Source organism: Myripristis murdjan, chromosome 13, assembly GCF_902150065.1.
Source record: "Myripristis murdjan chromosome 13, fMyrMur1.1, whole genome shotgun sequence".
NCBI lineage: Eukaryota > Metazoa > Chordata > Actinopteri > Holocentriformes > Holocentridae > Myripristis > Myripristis murdjan.
In genome coordinates, this window is record NC_043992.1 from 8,745,792 (window position 1) to 8,768,423 (window position 22,632).

At 41.4% G+C, this 22,632-nt stretch overlaps 1 protein-coding gene across 9 annotated transcripts in view; it reads right to left on the reverse strand.

Moving 5' to 3' along the window:
• Window positions 1-339: 339 nt before the first annotated feature.
• Window positions 340-22,632, reverse strand: part of nf1a (neurofibromin 1a) — a 107,735-nt gene continuing 85,442 nt past the window's right edge. For 5 of the 9 annotated variants that reach the window (XM_030066297.1, XM_030066295.1, XM_030066299.1 and 2 more), the window contains 18 exons: window positions 21,059-21,338; window positions 19,842-20,056; window positions 19,290-19,351; window positions 19,060-19,201; window positions 17,559-17,660; window positions 15,942-16,082; window positions 15,301-15,427; window positions 14,450-14,581; window positions 14,111-14,246; window positions 10,388-10,548; window positions 10,150-10,272; window positions 9,715-9,833; window positions 9,458-9,558; window positions 7,696-7,838; window positions 6,486-6,532; window positions 5,149-5,365; window positions 2,602-2,655; window positions 340-604 (listed from right to left, as the gene is read on the reverse strand). In XM_030066297.1, the coding sequence (XP_029922157.1) occupies window positions 462-604; window positions 2,602-2,655; window positions 5,149-5,365; window positions 6,486-6,532; window positions 7,696-7,838; window positions 9,458-9,558; window positions 9,715-9,833; window positions 10,150-10,272; window positions 10,388-10,548; window positions 14,111-14,246; window positions 14,450-14,581; window positions 15,301-15,427; window positions 15,942-16,082; window positions 17,559-17,660; window positions 19,060-19,201; window positions 19,290-19,351; window positions 19,842-20,056; window positions 21,059-21,338 (2,445 nt within the window). In that variant the 3' untranslated portion in view covers window positions 340-461. The remainder of the gene's footprint in view (window positions 605-2,601; window positions 2,656-5,148; window positions 5,366-6,485; window positions 6,533-7,695; window positions 7,839-9,457; window positions 9,559-9,714; window positions 9,834-10,149; window positions 10,273-10,387; window positions 10,549-14,110; window positions 14,247-14,449; window positions 14,582-15,300; window positions 15,428-15,941; window positions 16,083-17,558; window positions 17,661-19,059; window positions 19,202-19,289; window positions 19,352-19,841; window positions 20,057-21,058; window positions 21,339-22,632) is intronic. The other 4 variants (XM_030066296.1, XM_030066301.1, XM_030066300.1 and 1 more) reach the window with 2 other exon arrangements.

A 22,632-nucleotide genomic window follows, 5' to 3' on the forward strand; every position in this document is an offset into this window, starting at 1 on the left:
GCTTTAAGAATCAGCTCCCAAAACAGAAACTCTGGGTGGGTTCTATTCACAAGAGAGACAAGAAAAAAAAAAACAAAAAAAAACCCCCCAATTCAACAGCTTCTCGTTCACCGTGGGTCATCTCAAAGATAAAGTAAAATATTTAACGAAAAAAATTCTCAGACAGCACAAAATTCAGGTTTGCCCTCGTGAGTATTCCTCCATTCTTTTAGCGCAAACACATAAAAAGATCTTGTTCTCCTGCTGAAACGACAACAAGGAAGATGAAAAAAAGAGGAAGAGTAAAAAAGTGGAGTAGAAAGCGGAGTGCAGCATGAGACCTGGCTGGCAGGCCATGGTGGAGGCGGGGGTAAGGTAAGGGCAGGTGTGCGTGTGTGTGTGTATGTGTGTGTGTGTGTGTGTGTTTGTGTGTGTGTGTGTGTGTGTGTGTTGGGAGGGGGGGGTGTTGGTTCTCCGGCTCCTCAGACAATCTTCTTGATGCTGGGTCTCTTGAAGCTGCCGGCACTGCGCTGCTTCTGGACCTGACTGGCTGAGCCGTGGCGAGTCCGGCCCCCGCTGGAGAGGGCCGAGCTGGGCGAGAGCTGGACGTTCTCCTTATCCACACCTGGAGGGCAGGTACAGAGCGGGAGGATGAAGAAGAGGAGGAGGAGGAGGATGGAGGGACAGATGAATGAGGTGAGGAGGGCAGGGAGGATAGGAGAAAAGCCACAGCAAAACCATTAGACCTCAGCAGAAAGAACACACAACAGAAATACACAAAACCTGTCTCAGCCAATGGTGTCTCTCCATTTCTCTCTGTGGTTCAGACGGCATCTACCTGCACTGTGTCATTTTAATTTTAACCCTCTTACACCTATTGTAATTTCATATAAATTCATTATAATTAGGAATTATTAATTGTTTTCTTGTAATTTGTTTTTGCAAATTTTCCAGTAACATCTTACAAATTTTCTGGCAAATTTTTGCTCTGATGTTCAGATAGTTTCTACTTTTTTTTTTTTTTTTTTTTTCACTTGAAAGGAAGATGGGAGGGGGGTAAATTTCTGGTCATTCTCTTGCAACTTTTTGCTACTTTTTATTCATGTATTTATTTAATTTTCCCCTTATTTTTGTGTCATTTCTTGCTAATTTGCTCGTCACCTTTTCTTTCCCGTATTTTTTTGTTGTTGAGAGAAATCAAGAGAATTCGCTCAAGTTTCAAAGGGTTAAACCATCAAATGAACTGATACCTCAAGACATTTTATATATAATTTTTTAAAATTATTTTATTCTTAACACTTTGCACATCAGGACTCAGCGAACACTAAAATATATCTGGACTGATATTTTAGCTTGTGTGCACATCGTGCCTGGCAGAACTCTTGTATACTAATAATGTACACACTTGTATACGTTCCTCTGATTATTATTATTTTGCACAATATGCTCTTAACACACTACATCTGACTGTTACTGCTTTATGCACTGTCAATAAGATTTCTCTATTATTTGATTCCATTATATTCTACTATATTATCAGTACAATTATTATATTACACTTTTATACTGTATAATTATGATGATCACTGTGCTCTTTGCACACTGGCAGTTCTGACAGTTATTACATTATCTGCTGTCAAATTCTACTACAACTATCTTACTACTTCTGTAAAGATAATAATTATAATAATGATAACAATAATTGTTATTATCGTCACCATCACTTATCACAGTATCTCCACTTATCCATTCATCAGTCCTCCTGTCTATTCATCTTGGTGGATCTTAGTGCCACCTTAGCTGTTCATGTTCACGTTCACTTTGTCCTTGTGTTAAATGCATCTGGCAGCTATCACTGTTGAATTTTCTTCCAGGGATTATTAAAGCCATCCATCCATTCATCTATTCATCTAAACAGGTGAGACTTTGTCCTAATCTCACATTAGTGGTATTGTTAATGCAATTTTTTTCTCAAAATTAAAATATCATTTCCCATTTAACCTGCTACCCCACGCCCAGCGCCTTAACAGGGGTCTTCCTCCATCTGTCGTAGTCAGAAAGCTTCAGGTCTGTTTGTGTTAGAGGAGTGATGTCCTCTTTCTGCTGCCTGACACAAAGCAGTCTTTCTTTGTGCTATAAAGCAGGCGGGCCTCTTTCTGTCCAAATTTGACCCCATGGTGCACAATACTAAAATGTAAAATATTTAAATGGTTATGGCAATTACACTGAGGTCTCAGAATTACTCTAGTAATGATTTCATGTTCAAGTTCATGTTTTGAGATATTAATTATGAAACACTAGAGGGTGCTATGGACAAGCCTGGCTGGACTGTCTGTGCACTCTCAGGCATGTACTGCAGTCATGCCACCGAGGAGGTAATATTTTTCTTTTTTATCCTTATGTTATTATTATTATTTTTTTATAGAGTGAATGAATCTCCACTGAAGATCATAGGAGACAGATGGTTGTACTGTTAAATGTGAATACTGCCACTAGTTCAGCTGAAGCCTGTTTGAGCCTGAAGTGTGTGTGGGATCAACTCAACACCAACTTTAGCGAGAGTCTGATTTGACCTTGACTGAGGTCAGAGGTCACAGAGTATCAAGGGAAGGGGAAGAGTACCTGGGAGGAGGAGATGTGGCGCAAAAACAGCAGACTTAGAGCAAGACAAAGAGGCTTCAGAGCGAGAGAAAGAGAGACAGGGGCAGAGAGAGAGAGAGAGAGGGAAAGAAAAAGGGAAAAGGGAAAACAAATGGGAAGAGGGAGAGACAACGGGAGAGAAACAAGAGATGATGAGAAACAAAAGACAACAAAAACTTGAGAATGAATGAAAATTAAAACAAATGAATGACAGCAAAATGAGTGAGTAACATCTGATAACACAAATAAAAATGCTGAGTGGAATGATATGAGCATGCGCATATATAAAACACTGAGGGGTCGATCAATTATCATTCCAGCCATCGATCATCGGGCCGATATTCAGAATTTTTCCAGTAACTGGTATCATAAATGTGGACTACAGTGATGGCCAATGTGCTTTGATGCAGCTGCCTCTCCCCTGGAACCAATCAATGGAGCAAAAGTGAGGACAAAGGTGGGCAACTTTTATTACCAGCATTATCCAATTAATGCTTTCCTGGTGTTATCTGGCAAAGGCTGGAATAGTTAATAGGAGGAATATATTATTAGCAGGTGGTGCCTTAGTGGATGTCAACAAAGGCCAAAATTAATCAGCTTCCATCATCCCCTGTAAAAGCAGCGCACCCTGGGCTACGATGGGAGGGACACCCAGGCTGATGGTCCGTGTCCACAGGATCGGTCATTTCCATGCTTCCCATTCACTGTCTATGTAGGCAGCTGCGCGATTCATTCTGGTAGCATTGCGCTGCGTTTTGAGAGACAGGGTGTCACGTCGGTGTCTCCTCATTTGCATGAAGTTGAGGTCAAGGTTACTTTATGCAATTTACAGGCATCTTGCATGACTCACCGCCTCTAGGACACTCTGAAACTGCGAATGTTTTGGTGAACTGTTTTTGTGATATCTAAGAAAGTTTCGAAAAGAGCTGCCATGTTGGTCCGGTTTGAAATTCAGGAGCAACTGTCTATCATCAGGAGTGGCCACGCCCATCAAGCATCCAGATGTGGGAAGCAAAACACACCCCTGTGGACACGAAGCCTTAGCCTGGTATTCGGACTGAATGACCAATTTCCACCCCATCATTCAATTTGGCATTGCTGCAATGTGACCTGGTTTCAGCACACAGAGGGATTTGAATCCTCCTAACCAATCACTAGTGACTGTCATGTCCACCTGCTGTGACGTAGCTGTCAGGTGAAATGGTAGCTGCTTTGGCCAGTTTACAGCGCTACTGTTAATCAGTCTAACCTTGCAACTTAGGAGCTACAGCAGCATTGCTACCTGTCAGCTGGAGACATTAGCCCCTCAGGGAAGCTCTACCGCTCTGCTGGATTTTGTATCAGACACACTAAAACACAAATCTCTAATAGTACTTCTCAAACCAGTCCAGTCCAACCAGACCAGCTTTTTTTTCCAGCTCTACTCTTGCACACCTGATCCAGTTAAGGGCCACACTCTTTGACAGAGACAGGAAGGAAACGAAGACAGTTCATTCACTGGCTACTTACATCAGCACTTTTGGGAAAAATAACGATGTCTCGGCGCCAAAAATCAACTTGAACATATTTTTTTTTCCTTCTACCAACAGAAGTCGATGAGGCTTGCTTGTTTGAGCAACAAACACTATTTAAAATCGGTCTGACTTCAGCAATGCTGTGGCATGTTATCTTTGCGGCGTGGCTCTGGTCCCATATTCAACCCATGGGGTGACACAGTAGTAGCATTGCTACTGCAGATAATAGTTCTACTATTTTAGAAGCCAGGGTACTAAAAAGAGCGTCAAAAGGAGAGTGTGGATTGGGCAACACGTTTTTGTCCGAACCCGACTCGAGATGGGAGCATATTAACCGAGCCTGACCCAAACCAAGCATTCTTTCTTTTTTGTGTTCAAACCCGAAGATTTTGCTTGTCCTCAATTGCTAGGCTACATTAACCACCGGAAACAGCCTTCAGCATTGTCAAGTAAACTCACTAAAATAATGTCAATATGACCGAACATGACCTGAACCCGAACATAATTTTTAAATTTCAGCTCCCAGCAGGTCAGGCAGCGGGCTCAGGTCGGGGGTCCACACTCTTGTTGAAAATGAAACCAAAACAAATGTGTGTTGCTGTGCATCCTTCAAAACAACTTTTCAGTGCTGTGTCACTGTTCAAAAACCTGTTGTTTGTATGTACATCATTTATTTTGGAGCAGCACACTTCCAGCTCGTGGCACTGGAAGTGTGCTGCTCCAGGGAAGGAGTTAAAAGACCAAACTTGGTGGATGTATTACACTCAGAGCATAGAGATTCTTACATGGGCAACAATCCAAACTATCACTTGAACTGAATTTATTTAAAGGGTTCATAATATTGAGCCCTGACTAGCTGACAACTGTAGCTCCTCTAACTCAAGCGAGAATAAAACAGAGTGAATAAACCACTGACTTTCCGCCCAGCTACAGACTCAGCAGTGCCTCTAACATACACGTGAACAGTGTTTGCAGGCCGCTCATCAAAAAGGTGAATGTGAGTAAAGTGTGAGACCTGGCGAGTGCTGTGAGGTGGCGAGTGAGGTCATGGAGTTGGACAGGTTGAGGTTGGCGGTGATGCTGAGCTGGCTCTGGTTGGCGGGGGGGTAGGGCGAAGTGGGGGTCCGCAGCTGCTCCTCTCCTCGCTCCTCCTCCGCCGCCGGCAGGTAGCTGTCAATCAATGCGTCCAGGAACTTGACGATCAGCTCAGCGTAGTCCGGGATCTGAGTTTGCTGGAGAGGAAAGTGGCAGGTGGAGAATCATGAGTCAGGTTATATTAATATATGCTGATGTGGGTTTTTAAAGACCCCATGAAATGGACTCTTTCTTGATTTTATGTATTTCCTGTTGAAACGGGATGTTTGGGACACGGTGCAGGGAAGGATTATTCACAACAGGATATGAGTTTGGGAGAGAAACACAATTTTACTTGAAGGAATAGGTGGATGAGAGGGGATGTTTAAAGATTTGTCAAGGTTTTATTGGTTGAATTTTTAATTTACTCCCACTAGTGCAGGATGATGTCTGACGCTCTGCTGTACAGGAGATCATTTCATGGGGTCTTTAAAAGGCTGGTATTTTTGATCGAGTGACAGCTGATATTTGTGGAAATGTGCATGCCAGAAAAATAAAGTATTCACTGTTTACAATCAATATTATTGCTGTAACAGTAAAAACAGCCTCTGAAAACAGCATTTAGACAGTAAAACAGTAAAATCCTCCACTGAACCAGGATGTTCGGGGTTATAGTAAGACCTAGAAAGCTTTTGTTAAAGCACAACTTCCACCAAATTGCACAACTGCAGCCATTTAAAGGTACTTTCCTACTGATCATTTGTCTTCCAGGTATAATTTTGATAATCACAGGTGATATTTTTTGGTCTGATTTGCACAAAACTTTGCAGTTAGGTTGATCGTGGGGGTATTTGCTTAAATTTTCCATGGCCTGAAAATGTTCTCCCATCCTGCGACAAGTTGCAACATACATCATGCTATATTCCTGTCAGGTGACCTGTTTGGGAAACTCACAGATTCCCTGACTTCCCCTGTCTGGAACAGACCTAAAAATACTACATTAATTGTTGTATATTCTCAACTGATGTACAATCAGTAACTTTTGAAGAATGCTATCTCTAACTCCTCTGCCACTGTGCACTAGTGTGTATGTGCGAGTGCCAGTGTATGCGTTTATGTGGGAGAGTGGCTACATAAATCTCCACACCAATCGGCAGGCTAGCTAGCGCAACCGACTGTAATTGCTTACTGAGCAGAATTTCTCCTGTGTGGCAGGCTCCGAAGCTGCCAAGGGAAAATGAAAATGAAAATATGAAAGGTGGAGGCAATGAATCATACCTTAGAGAAGGGCCCGGCAAACCTCCAAAGTCCATTAAAGCCAAAACCTGTGAAATGACACAAAGGGAAGGGAAGAGAAAGATTTAGGCAAGGGACAGGGGAGTAGGAGTACCAGGGGTACTTCTCCAACACAGTAGATGGCAACTTGCACTTAACTGCTTTTCTACTATCCATTAACCACAGCTTCTGCTAAGGTCAAAACTGGGTTTCATTAAAAAACAAAAAACAAAAAAACATGGGTCATAAATAAGACCTTTGTTGACAAACAGAAAAGTAAAGACAGAAGAGAAAATACTTCCAGCAGCCAAAGGAAATAGTTTTGACAGAGAAATTTGCTATACTCTGTAAGAGCATATATATGTACAAGTTGATGCTCAATTTAGTCCTCTTGCTTGCTGACCAGTGAAACTACTTTGTTTCTGTATCACTACGCAATGGTTTCACCTGCTGTTTATCTTTTAATTTATCGATGCTGTAACATTTCTCTATGATAGACAACCTCTCCAAATTCAGCTTGTTGTTGATAGCATCACGATATATATATATATATATATATATATTTTAATTATTTTTTTGGCATTTATGCTTTATTTAACAGTCACAGTAGAGAGAGACAGGAAAGGCAGGGGAGAGAGGGGATGACATGCAGCAAACGACCTGAGGTTGGATTCGAACCCTGGTCACTGCGATTGGGACTAAACCCTGGTACATGGTACGCGCTCTTAGCCAGTGAGCCACCGGGGCGCCCCACATCACAATATTTTAACGGCTGCTGCTTCCTTTGATTACATCTCATCGTGCACTATGAAGGTGTCAGGGATCTGACAGAGATTCCAGACAAATCTAACCCTGGCAATCAGAGCAGCCCAGACCTCAGGAACTGCCATATATTTTAAAAAAATGTGGGTGTGGTGATTCACGAGAGCTGGATCCAGGCTAACTAAAATCATGTTGTTTGCTGTTCCAGATCACCTTTATTCATGTTGGATGTGGGGTCACCAACCCTCAGTGTCCGACATACCTACACACCTACTGTGACATCAGCCAGTCAAATCAAAGCTATTCAGTATTATCTGGTACTTTCTACACCATCTCCTCTATCATAAGAAACACCTGTGCATATGTAATTAGACATGTAGTGACAGATTTCCGGTGTTAAGCCTAAACGTGAAGACCAAGAGAAAAGGTCAAAGGTGTTGTCATGTATTACTCTGTAAATAGGAGGGCTGGTACTGTGGCGGCGACTCCTCATGGTACACCACACTCTGGACAATGCCATGGACGGGGTTCAGGAGGTTGGTATCCTGACACATGGACAGCAGAGTGTTGATTTTGGAGTCCAGCAAGTTGTGGCTGGGAAACGGAGACATTACACAAAGATTAATTTAATTTTCATTACATTTTCTTTAATTTTCATGGTTTTGTATACGCAGCGCTCCTCATATCTAGATAAATGCATGTCCATTCCTTGTGCGATGGTTTTAGATGACAGCAAAAGGCACTGCTGCTATGGACACCCACACAAATGACCCTGTTTAATTAAACTCTTACAGCACATGTATTCTTACATTTGGAAATTGCAGTCTACCAGCCAGCTCAACAGCTAACAGACAAACTTGAGACTAGTGCACCTCGTGAAACCACAGGAAGCTACACACACTGTATATGTTGAAATTAAGACTAACAGGAAGTCCATGGAAGTCCATCAAACTCCTAAAGAAGTTTCATCATCATTCATGGGAGCAAGTCAAGGCACAACAAAAATGAATTTCATGTATTTAACATCAGTGTGCAAATATTTGATTATTGATGTATAATGGGATTTAGTAGATCTGCACTTGCTTGCTCATGGATGGACTGAAGGAAAGGAGATGAACTATGATTAAGCACGATATGCAAAAATACAAAAGTGTTAAATGTAGCATTTGTTTTTCTGTGAATGGCCCTGTGAATGGCCCTGGGATTTAAAGGCACTGTTGCTGAAAGTACTATTGTATTATCTATAATCACACAATTTGACATTAATTGGACAGACCATTTTCAACATTAATCAAGCTGATCTTGCCAGTTGTAGTTTCATTCAGCCATGATAATTGGCCATGACAGGCTCAGGTTTAGACCTTTCTGCACTATTAAAGCACCATGCAGTTTTGTTTACATTTGAATTATGTAGTAGAAAATTAAACATTTTACCATTTTTAAATTTCAATTCAGAAAAAAAATCTCAGTACCATTTATTATCACAGAAACCATTCAAAACATTTCACTTGTCCATCTATCTATCTATCTATCTATCTACATAAAGATATATAGATAGACACATGGATAGATATAATTTCTATGAAAACTTTATGATAAACCATTTCAATCAATCATAACCCAATTTTCTGAGTTGACTTTGACAGCAAGTATACCAAACTTATAAGATTTTTCACATTACTGGCATCCCAAACCGGTGGAACTCAAAATATGTTGGTAGGTATGTTCCATGAACATCCCTTCCATTATGTGTTAAGTCATGTTTCATTAAAAGTTTGGTTGTCGTTGCTTTTAATTGTTGGTTTATGGGGCCCAGACACCTTTTGGGCAGAGGAAGAAGGAAAAAAAAAAAAAACTAGAATACTGGGTCACTCTGCGAGAGAGTATCCCCTAAACGACTTTAGGAGCTTCTGCCAAAATAGTATTCAGGCAATACTGTTGCCCTGTCAATGAATACTGATAGGTGCTGTAGCCTAGTGAGTGCGAGTGTTCACAAGAAAAACTTGATGGAAGCAGTAGTGGATGCATGGTGCAAATCCATGGTATCCTTTGGACTTCATCCAGAGAAATACTGTAATCTGAACAAAAAGAATAGAGTTCCAGGTCTATATGCTTGGACTCCTGAATATCTGTAATTGGACTGAAAAATCTCTTAAAACGTCTCTTTTGAGGCTCCATCATTCCAAGAGAGAAGCTGCAGCTTGGTTACTTACACCACTGGAAAGACCTTTGGGAAGACAACACTAGCTTCAGCCAAGTACTCGTACAGGATCCGCTGGTCAAAGTCATCAGTGGTATATTTGACCTGGGTGGCCTGGAAAACCACAGCAAGAGTCTCTTAGACAATGACCACGAGCCATTCACACCGACAGAAAATGAACCCTCAGCAGTTCATATTATGGTCAAACATATTCCATTCATTCAAGCTTGTACTTAAAATTTGTAATCAATATGTTAATAGGTTGATTACCAGCACAGTGAGCAGCAGGGCCTGTATCTTGGGGTCAGTCAGCACCTCCTCATCAAGCAGTACGTTGGACTCTGATACAGACACCTTACGAAGGTGAGAGTTTCCGATTCTTTGGGTCTCTGCAAGGGTGAGATGGACACATTTCATTAAATCCAATCACGCAAACTGCTTCACATCGGAGACATAAAGAAACGACTGAACAACATCCCATTGTGAATGAAAGACAATACTCGCCTGATATAAAGCTAACCTAGTGTTTATAAAAGAAAAGCATGATAGCGCTGACCAAATCATTATTGTAATCAGAATCACATCATGGTGGATGGAAGTTCATGACTATTTTAGCTGTTTAACTGAACCTCTTTTAGGTCCAGTCAAACTGATTTAGACAAGGCCATTTTCAGTCAACCCATCAGCTTATTCAGTTGCTGTCACCTATCTCGTAGTCGTTTTCTGCCACTCTCCTCATCTTTGGAGGGGTGGTCATGCCTGATTCCATCTCTGGTCTCTTTGACGCTTTGGAGTCCGATATCAGATGGTCAAAGCTCTTCCTGGTGCCTGGAGGACAAACAATAAAATGATTTCTTTTAGTCATGAAACCCCTTTACTAGAACAGATCAATATATAAATAAGTAAGGGATGTAGGGAGCCTGTCTCTGGCTGGTGGTCACACCTAGGAGTTTCTTGGTGGTAGCCTGGGAGGGCTGGCCCATGTCCAGGCTCATGGACTTGCGGGTTCGTGGGCTGACCTGGCCAACCGTAGGGTAGGGATGTGCTGAAAGGTAGCGCTCTGAAACCTGGGGCGATGTCCATGGCTGATTCTCCCGCAAAGTTCTGGGAGGAAAGGACAGTCAGAGAACAAATTAAAAACTCAAATAAAAAAAAAAGAGGTCAGTGTCATACTTCCGAAACGCCAAAGGTGATCGTTATCATTGGATAGTATCAGTCTCACACAATCTCAATATGTAAAGCAACATGTGACCTCAGGTGAAGCAAAGCTGTAGAGAGACATGCTGTAGAGATCATGCTCTCAACCTTTTTCCATAAAAAATCTCAGCACCATAGCTATGGGCTGGCTAAATGACTCAAGCTACAGACAGAATCATGATGTTTGTCAACAGTAACTTCAAGGCAGAAACCTCTGTGTCATCTGCATATAAAGTCAATGGTGTGGATCAAAGGGAGGTGAAAGAACAACTAACAGCTGAGATTATTATTATTTTGACTCAAGAGAAAATGGTGAAATTTTGTATTTCGGAGTGTCGATTAATAGTTATGAGTGGAAGGGGTTTGTATTTTCCAGATTTCCATCGGAGAAGAGCAAACCTGCTCCTTAAATTACCAACCTTAATCTAGCTGTTAGCCTGACTGGCGCTGAGATGGTGGTGTTATTATCGAGTTTGGCTTATCAAAGACACTAGCTAAGCAATACAGAAACATAACAATCACACCAGAAAAGTCAGATTTGTCAGACCATCATGTTTAACGGTATATATTTGAACATAACGATAACAGCTGATTAATGACCTCAGGAATAATTAAATCTGCCAATCTTTCAAGCTGCCGCAGTTCAAATGAACTTTGATTTGGACTATTACTTAAAAGCAGGAATGGGCAGTCAAATGGCATTACAGCCTGAGAGCATGCAGGCTTACAGATCTGCTTAGTTTGTTTGGTCTTATTTGTGTTAAACTACTTGTGAGTCTGTTAAGAGTCTGTTTTGTAGTGCACTATTATTTGCTACCCAAACTTTACATGCCCCTTCAAGATAAAAGGGCACAAGAGCGTCTGTGGTAAAGGCAAGGCGTAGCTGCAACAGGAAGCACGGCTGACTGAACATCCCATCTGTTACTTCTCCATAAACTTCAACAAACAGCAGCCAAACTTATTATGGTTACAAAGGAAGCTTTTACTTTAGTATGTCCCTTAAATATTTATGCTGTTCATGTTAACTGTTCATAGTCCCTTCATGTTTCTGTCTCACACTGCAACTCAACTCTCAGCTAAAGATTTCAACTTCGACAAATGCATTATCTTGTCAATACTCCCGTTTTTCCTGGGACTCTCCCTTTTTTTCCAACCCTCTCTTCTCTGGTCATTTGTATTTGTGTGTGACAGCTGTAAATAGGTTGTGACTGCCAACTGGTCGGTTCCTGCTGTCCAGCCTATCGGCTCTCTGATGACATCAATTGTGTGCAGGAACCCACTTTCAAGTATTGGTGGTGGCAGCAAAGCCTTGAGAGAGCAGCCCCACTTCCTTATTTCCAAGCACTCCTGTTACCCAACCACTGTCTGTGGTTTTTTTTTTTTTTTTACAGTCAAGTAACTTTTGCACTCTTGAAAACATTGTAAATGTGGTATTCTACAGACAGGATTAGTATATTAGGAGAGTAAACCTGTGGGGGTGATAAGCCACGTTTTGTTCTACCTGGTATTTTTCAGTTGTTTATGCTACGTTAGGGTATTTTATGTGACTGATTTTCTTTTGCTTCACATAGATTACTTAGTTGATCACTATCAGTTAGACTTATTTGTTTCTTATATCGGCTGTATACTACCTTGAAGTCTGTGCTTCCTACATCTGTAAATAGATACAACTGTTCCTTTGATTTGCAACCAGTGCACCAATTTTTCAGTTTGGGAACAGGCAACATCCTCATGCTATGCTTCTATTCCTGGGATATTAGAGGGAAAACAGACAAGAATTTATTATCCTTCTCATTTATATTCACCCGCATGAAGTTTACTTTTGCTAAATTCAACCAAAATTTAAACATTTAAAACCTACTCACAGCAGCTTTAAAAAGATGCTATAACTCTGACAATTCTTAGATATGACATTAGAGGGAAAAGAGGTCCATTTGAGAAAAATGTGCAATTTATTTGCCCTCGATTTGTCAAAGGGCAAGATTTTGTGGGGACAGACATTTATAAACTATATGCAGAGCTGTTTCAAAGTCGCTGCAGTGACAAGTGGAGACACTGGCAAACACGGCCCTAACAAAATACTCCTCATGACACCTGAACAATGTATACTGACTCTACACTGCTGTGGTCTGACCAATGCAGTATTTATTATTATCAATACGGCCTATGAACCGTGCTACAACTACATTTTTGTCTCTTGCAAAAAAAGCACAGTATACACACCAGACACCAGCATGTAGTTGAGCTGTATCATATTTCAATGAAGTATTCAAATAAGTTATGGGTCACAAATTTGTTTTGGTTGACAAAATGTATCATCATAACGAACAGATTATGATCAATTTGTGACTAATAACTGACAGGGGTGGTTGGTGAACTGGAAAAAAACTTTGCTCTGACGATAGTCACAGGCCGGCTTCCTCCCACACAAACCAACACAGGTATTTTGGGCCATTCTGATGTTGAAAGACATCTCAACGGTTACTCTGGTGGGTGTCTTCAGGCAGCTTAACACTTAACCAGCGCTCCATTTCATATCTAGAGCCAAGCACTGCCTTGGAACGTCACTAAACCACAATTAAGACCTCTACTTTCATATTACACCAAGAAAAACTGCCATGTGTCAGATGAGAACATGACTCTGAGTAAAAATGAAAGTGGTTGGCTACTGACCTGGAACACAGTAAAAAGTTTTCATTTTTCACAATCAAACTAAACATTAAATAAACTGAAACTATGCCCCATTCATATAATGTAGGCACATAATTGATCATCTTCAAGAGACACCATCTGACATTTTACACTGCAACAAACCATTTGCAAATCATGTAAGGGTACCAAAGATTTCACAACATAAAGTCAACATTCCTCAGATTGCAAAACCCCACCTTACAATAATCTGCTTTGGTGGTTAACAAAGTTGTCACATTCATAAACCATGGAACTGATAACTGGATGTGTACAGCAAAAGTCTCCCTGGGGACTAGGGACCACCCCAATCTCAAGTCATCAACAGTGCTGCTGCTTTTAGGAAAATGAATGCGGAGGACTTTATTATGGTGATGGAATACTGGTGTGAAGAAATGTCTCATGAAAGTTCATTTTCATATCGTGGTGGAATGAATGGAAGGCAATGGTTGGACAAAAACATAGGAAAAATGATATCGGAGTTCTAAAATAGGACTGCTTGCTTTGGGATATGATTAGCAGAAATGTTAAGTATATACATTTCCTAGATATAAACATGCAAAATCACTAGTCTGGTCCTTTGAGATGCTCCAACAGGCATTGTGTCACCATGACGTCACATAGTGTGATACGAGATGTGACACTGGTCTAATAATTTAGTGAGAAGTTGTGTAACAGCTATCCAATGTTTGCAATTTTTAAGTATCTCTGTAATGAGTCATTTTGTGGTGGAAAAATCAGGAATGACCAAATGTGACAGACAGTGCTGTCGTCAGCTCACCGGCAGCTGGGGTCTGTGATGTGACCAGAGTAGGTGTCCATGGGTACTGTGTCCATTGAGAGGTCGGAGAGCAGCAGTGACTTCCTGTGTTTGAGGCTGCAGCGACTTCTTACCTCCTCAGACACAGTGAGCAGTGCTAGACAGAACAACAAGATATGACGGTCAGCCACCGTACGGCAGGGCCCAAACCACAGCACTACATCAGCTTATTTTTATTCCGTTTTTGTGCTATGTTATTTTTGCATGCCGCTGCAATGACCACATTTCCGAACAAGAATCATTCAAGTTTCACCTTAAAAAAAAAAAAAAAAAAAAAAAAAAGAAACTCTTATGACATACCAGCCAGATAAGCCACACTTTGGGTGTTGACTTCAAACTTGTCACATTTCAGGTGCTTGCTGATGAGAGACAACAGTGTGTGAAGGATTCTCACCGTCCTTGCTACTGTGGTCGGTGATGGGTGTCTGTATCCTAGAGACAAAATTTAAAATATCGACTTTACAATGTAGACTTGTAGTCAGGGACAAGAACTGATATATTACATAGGACCAGGCTAGTTCTTTGACACGTTCTTCATCACCAATACAAGTGTGAGTTTAACCTGCTGGAGGGAGACTGCAGTTTTATGCAGTTAACTGAACAAACAGCTAAAGTAGAGTAACAGAGACGAATCCTCCCAGACAAAACCAACCAATTATAAGACTTGTCCTGAGAGTGGTGCTGCCAGGGTTTGTGTAAGCAGCCCACAAGGACACACTGTGATACACCACAGTTGACTTGCTGACAGATTGAGGACCAGGGGAAAACAGCTTTTCTTCACTGAGCTTTGTTTTATCCACAAATTAGTTCTTGTAAGACTGCAGTTAAAATTTTGCAAAAAGCTGGTCAGAAAAGTTGCTGTCATGCAAACTTGTGATGCAAAAGACAAAAGATGCTTTGAGATCTATTAACATTCAAATTTCGAAAGTACTAAAACCTGTAAGTCTATATATATATGACATGTGCCGACCTTTGAAAAGTCATTGCTTAAGCTGCTACTACTCTCAAATTTCCCTCATGTTTGAAATGACCATCAACTGCATATGTGTGTAAATATTCACCTACTGAAGCACAAAAGAATGCCAACTTTTATATGACTGCTGATCATCATTACATTACTACTACCTGTCTCCATCTGTGGCTGCCTTTACCTTTTAGTAGGTGGCCCACCAGTGCAAAGTTGAAGTTGGAACTGAAGGTGAGGCCTACAAAGTGATCCATCTGCTTACAGTGCCACTCCAAAGGGCGTCTGATCTCCATGAACACTTCCTCTGGACTCTGTAAGGACAACAACAACAAAAAAAAAGACTTAGCCAAGAAAGGAACTGGAAATACTGCCTCACGGACGTATGCCACCAGTCAAGCTGCAGTTTACATCCATGTCTGTCCAAACTCAAACTTGAAGTTGTAACTAAATTGACGTGTGTGATTCCAGTAAATAACTTTAAATGAGAAACATGGCGTCTTCACTTAGGTACTATTATTACAGAGGAGTGGATATCAAATGTCATCACTTCATCAATAACCAGTTTCCCAAAGGCAAGTTCAGCAGGTCAGTATAAAGGTAGCATTATGATCAGAAGATTTAGTTTTACATCACCAGGAATGCAAATTCTTGATTTAGAAAAAAAGACAGCTTGATAAATGAAATTAGAAAAAAATGCCAGGTTGAAGTTAAAACTCTTAAATTCAAATTTAACACAATTTAAGGACTGTTAACGTTTGATATCTGTAAAACTGAACTTAATTCACTTTAAGACTTTTTAAGGACCTGCACACATGTGTGTGCTACCTTGTCGTTGAAGACTCGCAGTGTGTCCAGTGTGTGCAGGTTCTGCTCCAGCAGTGCCGTCCCAGCAGAGTACAGGTTGACCTCGTCCAGCTGCAGCACAGCCACAGCCACCCAGAACAGAGCCTTGTGCATGGGAGAGTCCTGCAAGAAAACACCAGGGTTTTGTTTAGGGTGCAAATCAGGGATACAGTCATTAGCTACACTCACTCCACCAACCTATATGTGGGTTTTTTACAAACTTTTTTTTCTTTCTTAATAAACGTATTAGCCGGCTTTCTACTGTCGTGCCAATCGCAGGCTTGCTAGTGCGTGCCAAGGCCAGTTGCATTTCTATTGTCACGGCTCCTCAGTGGGGCTGTCAGGGCCAGTTTCCAGGTGCTGATGGCCCACCAAAATCCCCATGGGGCCAGACAGGGCTAACCGAGGTCTGAGGTGGAGTTAAGGGTCATAGGTGGGGAGACGGTGCAGCTGATAAGTACAGATGTCAGTGCAGCAGCTCGCTTTTGGAGCAGAAAAATAACATAAAAGAAAAATGGAGAACAAGCAGCAGTCCTGGTCAAATGAGGACAGAGGATAATGTCCAACAACAAATTGATGGTGTTTGCTGAAATGAGGACGTTATGTGATATATAGTGAGAGAGCTGGCAGCAGAGGGGATCCAACACAAAACAGGACAGGTCCTCCAAAACACTGAAGAAACTGAAAAAACTGAGGTCTCAGTACAAGGCAGTTAAAGCACACAACACACAAAGTGTCATCCAAAGGGGAAAAAATGGTACGTAGTTCTGCAGGAGTTAGTCGTGCCAGGTGTTCAGACTTTAACCACTCGCTTCCTACTTGACACTCACATGCATGGACAGGAAGAGACTGCGGGGTGAACGGCATGACAGTGGAAACACGAATGGTTTTTGTTCTCACGGCTCAAGGCTGAGGGCCATTAACACCGTCTGGCTGAAAATAGCCCTTGCTCACAGTGGCACAACCGCGGAAAGACGGATAATAAGTTGAAGTGCTACTTGACTAACATTCTTTGTGGGTTTTTTCCTTGAATATGTGGAATGAAACTGTAAATGGCAGATCACTTTCTACCAAAGGGCAACTGATATGAATACACTTCTTTTGACTAGCAGTGCGCATCTGAAGGCACCTAAATAGAGCCTCCTTGAGAGCCAGTTTTATAACATCAAATAAATATGCTATTTGACAGACAATGTGCCAAAAAAAAAAAAAAAGGAACATGTGAAGAGGCGAAACCAAAACTGGTTCCTATAAAGTTGAAGGTTAATCCTGTTTTCAAGAGGAATTCTGTGGTGAACTGAAAAACACTACATAACCCAAATAATTTTTTTGTGTAACATCAGATACATTTTTTGTGTACACCATCTGAATCTGATTATCAGCAGTTGTTATGATCCATAAATACTGTACATCCATCAAGCATTAAAAACTTGAAAAACACATTGCCAGCATCTGTGAAACTATAGTATCTAGGATCAAATGTAAGGCATCTAGAGGTATTTTTAATAGCCTTACCAAGTACAGCACTCTACAACACACGGTAGCACACAGCATTAGCATTTCCATGATGGTACGAGTTGATCTACAGCAAATGGATACCTTGCTGAGTAGAGGCTGCAGCTTGGTCAAAGCGATGACGGTGGCTTCTATTAACACTTGGCTGTTGTAATTATCTGGCCCCTTTAGACAGCTCTCCAGACCCTGTGGAGGGATGTGGAAACGGAAGAAGAAACAGGAGCAGGAAAGAGGAGGAGGAAGAGGAGAAGAGGCAAGCAAACATGGGAAATCATTACATGACACGACTTGCTGGTAAAAGCATTATTTCAAGTGCGTCTGCATTGACCCGCAGTTCAAAAAACGCGAAGGCTAATGCTTTATCGCTACAAAATAAAAAGCAGAGCTGCAGTGGTACCAATTTTTCACAAGAAACAGTTGTATAGAACATTTATTATGCTGGTAGGCTAAATGCACATGTGACCATTTAAAAAAAAAAAGCACGTTCATATTTACAGGCAACATTTGAAAAAAAAAAAAAAAAAGCAAATTCTTAACACACACTAACACTGAAATGGCTTGAGCAGAAAACCTCTGGGATAAAGTGGAAAAAAAAAAGACTTTTCAACTGCAAACTGAGTTCAAAAGGTCTAACAAGAAGCACTACAGATACTATCAGTGTGTCTCTGTTAAAAAAGGTTTTATCACTGTGGCCATGTAGGTACAGGGGCACTGAATAAGATTTTTACAGTCCCCAAATTACACTCTTATATTTGCACTGGATTCATAGGGGTGCCAATCAATCCAAGTGACTCAACAATTACCTCCATGTGCTCAGTTTTAGAACAAAAGCTCCCCCTGGCTAATGGCATTTGTATCTGCTCAGCCATTGCAGACTGTGCTACGAGTGAGCAACCACCACTGCTACATGTTGCAGTGATGACGGCTAACAAACTCTGTTGCTGTGCAAAAATAGCAAAGGCCACAGCAGTAATATTATTACCAAACTGAGCACCTCCTCACTCACCGCTTTTGCTGCATCTTTGCTCTAATTAGCCAGATTCTTAATCTCTGTTTTGTCAACTAGCAGCCACCGTAAGCTATACCAGAGACTCTACTGGTCACTGAGAGAAGCAGGTAGAAGTCACGGTTTACTCAGTGATCCTTTGAAAACAACTTATGTGCAGCAACCTGATCAGAGAACTGTACGACGAAGCAAGCTGAGCCAGGATTTCTTCATATGAGCTGGCTCGACAAAACCTAAAGCCCCAATGAGAGATAACTGGTGTCACGACGGTGGTTATCAACTGGCTTTGTGAAGCCTGGCTTTCTTCTCTGAGCTCGGTGCACGCTCACATATAAGGGAGCGTTTGGTCATCAGTCACAAAATGGACCAACTGCATGTATTGCATTCAAAATACTAAAATTATATGAATGAAACCAGAGGATTTTCTTGTGCACTGCAGAAAAGGCTCATAGACAGCCACAATAAAAATAACCTCCCAGACAGTTCTGCTGTTCACATGTTCAGTGTATTTATTAACCCTATTTATGACTGTGGAGAGAGTGCAAAAACACCAGAGTGCAGATGGATGTGCGTCCTCACCCGGTCTATGCTGAGCAGTGGGCTGGCCTTGCTGAGGATGCGGATGATCTGCTTTATCTGGCCGTGGCTCACCCTCTTACTTATGCAGCCAAACACCACCAATGCCCTGGGCTGTAGAGACGGGTTGTACTGGAACGCAAACCTGGACAGACACACACACACACACGGATAAGGGATTCACACTCCACAAATATGCACTTAGACTAAAACCAAACAGAAGAGGTACATACTTCTGTGCGAGCTCTGTCCATTGGTCTAGCCACTTGCAGGCAGGGATGTCCCTCATACAAGCCTGGAGAGGAGCCAGCACAAAGAAAAACATTGGAAACGAGCAAAAGCTTTTATGTGAGCCACTAGTGACTCCCTGGTAAACATATGTACATGTGTGTCCAATGAGAATATGGGGCATCCAGCCAGTATCCAGCACTCAATAACAATGACAGGAGGATAGCACCACTACTGTCCTACATAATGGCCTGGGTGAACTATCCCTTTACTGGTTAAATACTTGTTAGCGAACACGTGTTCCAAGTCATTTGAAGCCATCAAGATACAATGATTCAGTTTTTCGGTATGTGTGTCCTTGTATATACCTATCCTTCAGCTGATATGTTTTATCAGCTGAAGGATACACCTGACAGAAATCCTGAGCAGATGGTAAACCCAACAGGCAATGATTTTAGATTATAGGACTAGTGTATACTGATGACGAGTGACTTAAACATGACTATCTCTAACATACTGAGCATGTGACTGTTGATTTTCTGTTGTGTGTGAATCACCTCCATGATCTCCAGCAGGGCCTCGGTGACAGTCTCCAGGGAGGACAAGGCGAACGTCTCCCTCTCGTAGGACCCTGGGGAGAAGGAGCGGTCCCTGTAGCTGGAGCGGAAGGCAATGACAGCCGCCGACTTGACCTTGCTGATGCCGAACAACAGGTAGAACTTGGGCAGGGAGAACTCGGTCAGGCTCAGCCGCAGGACTTGCTTGGTCTCCTCTGGAATCATTAACATAAAAACAAACAAACAAAGGATTTATTCTGAGATACAAGCATGAAAAACATGTTAAAACTGCATTAAACAATATTAAAAGAATTTTTTTTTTTTACAGTAAAATGACACATTACAGTGTGAGTTATCACTGTGGGTCTTCTTACCATCAGCCCTGTTATTTCCTGATTTGAACTATCTAAAATTTCTCTGCTTTCCACTTCAGCCCCTCGCTGCTCCCAACAACAAAGAGGTTGCATTTTTTTAATAATCTTTTTATGAGTATTTTCTTTCATGGTGTCTTGTTTGTTGCAGCGAAGAATGATATTTCTCTGCCATGTATGCGTGGTGTGCACTATGAAGTGACAATTAAGAACTTGACTAGTTGATGCAGGAATAAATACCATCAAATCATTTTTTATTTTTACATTGTTGGTCAAATATAGCAATACTCAATTGACTAGCATCAACCTTAAAGAAGCAAACTGGTTAAACCAGACTTAAAATGCTGCTCTGCTGTTTGTAGGTGGATCCAGAGAAAGATTCCACTCTAGTTCTGCTCAACTTTTATAAATTAAATCAAGCCTTGTCTTGTTCAGTCTTCAAATGCTAACTCTTGCTTTACTGCACTAAGCTCAAACCCTTTGAAAAAATAAAAATGAAGAAAAAAAAAATCCAAAATTGAAAAAATATATTAACCCTCCCCCCAAAAAATCCAAGAAATTATACATAAAAAAGTGAAATTACAAGATAACTACCATGAAATGACAGATGAAAAAAAAAAAACAAACAATGACTAAATTAAAAATACAAAGAAATAAAGTGAATTTTGTTCAGAGGGTGAAATAAAACTTTAAAAATGAATAATGATGATAAATTTCAAAGGTTTAAGCTTGCACTGTGATCAGCCAGTTCTGCCATGGACACTATTATACTGCCCTGTGAGGTCATCAGGTTTACCAATATGCAGATACATATCAATCAGCTCCAGTGCTGGCAGGCCTGCTCACCGCTGAAGTTGAGCTGGGAGCAGGTACAGAGAGAGTGGATGATGTTGATGACCAAACCGTGGGTGGAGGCCCTGAGGGACAGCGGCCCCGTGGCCACCAGCAGGGTCACCACATGGAACAGGTAAGGCAGGTGGGCTGCAACATCCAGGGAGTTGTTGAAGGACAGCATTAGCATGTAGCGTGCCAAGATGGCAATGTCGTCCCACATCAGGTGCTGTTCCAGAGTGGGCGTCGGCGACAGGCAAGTCTTGTCGATGATCTTACACATCCGACCGATAACCTGCCACAAAGTGAAGGAGGACCAATCAAACTGTGAAACTCCAGGGTCAAAAGCCACAAGCCACAAAATCCTGCATGCTGTTAATACATACTTTAGAGATGCTGTTTACATCTGCACTTAAAGGTGTTCGTTTGAACATCAAAACCTAAAACTACCTGCTGATACTTTAAGTAACCGAAATATTTGCTACTATCAAACTCCATTGGTTGTTTGGAAAACATCTTAATGTGACTCGACCTCATGCTGGCTATATTTGGCCAGTCAGCTATATATATGTATACCCTTGGTGCATCGCCTGAGGTACGCTTCAGGTTGGATGCTCCTAATGCTAACTGTTGGTAACTAACCCTCTGCCTTTGGGTTAGGGTTAGGGTTTGGCCTTCCAGCCAGTTCCAGATGACATTGCAATTTGACAGCTATGGGATAACTGAAGTAATATTACATCTTTCAAAATGGGTGAACTACTCCTTTAAAGTGTTTTAGGGTGGCGGTTTTTCTTTAAGGCCGGACAAAAAGGGTCTATAATCAATCAATCCATAATGAAGACACTTTCAGCAGTGGTTTGTAGCAGTGCTTTTTAAGGCCAAGAGGTTCAATCCTTGGGTGACACAGAGGAGACAGCAGGAGACAAGGGTCCATTGTCCTCAATAGGCTTGCCTACCATGACATCAGTTGTGGCTGGCACATGCCAACCACACAGAGTCCACCCTATGGACTAACATAAAGACTGATATATTGTCACACACCACCAGCCACAGTTATAAATTTAATATTCTTAAAACCGTTGGGACACTTGGGGAAAAACTACACAAAATCGGTGAGGGGATCGGCGCTTTCAGTCAAACAGTTTCGCTGTTCTGGTTTTCTTTGGCACAACATCTTCACAATGGCCACTATTCACTGCAACGCCAGTGTCTACCATAATAGGAGCCAGGGCCTTGCTTTTCTATTGTGTGTCTGGCTGTGTGTGCTGTGTTTGTTTATCTCAGTAGGAGGGTGACTTGGGATAAAGAGCACACAGATAGATGATGGATAGTGAGTGGATGAGTTTGTCACTTTGGATACTTTAAGTCAGAAAAAGGGGGCAAATTCACAGATTTGGACACATTTCCTGAATTAGTAAGTATTTCATAATTTCATTTGCAGCCAGGTCTTTACAGTAATACCAAATTTTCTGAACTAAAGTTGAACTAAAAATGTATTTCTTTATTAATCCTAAATATGTGTCTCATCGTCACTTAACAGCATCATTAGTAACATGTAATCAATGCTGCTACCTTTCTAATGTTATGCA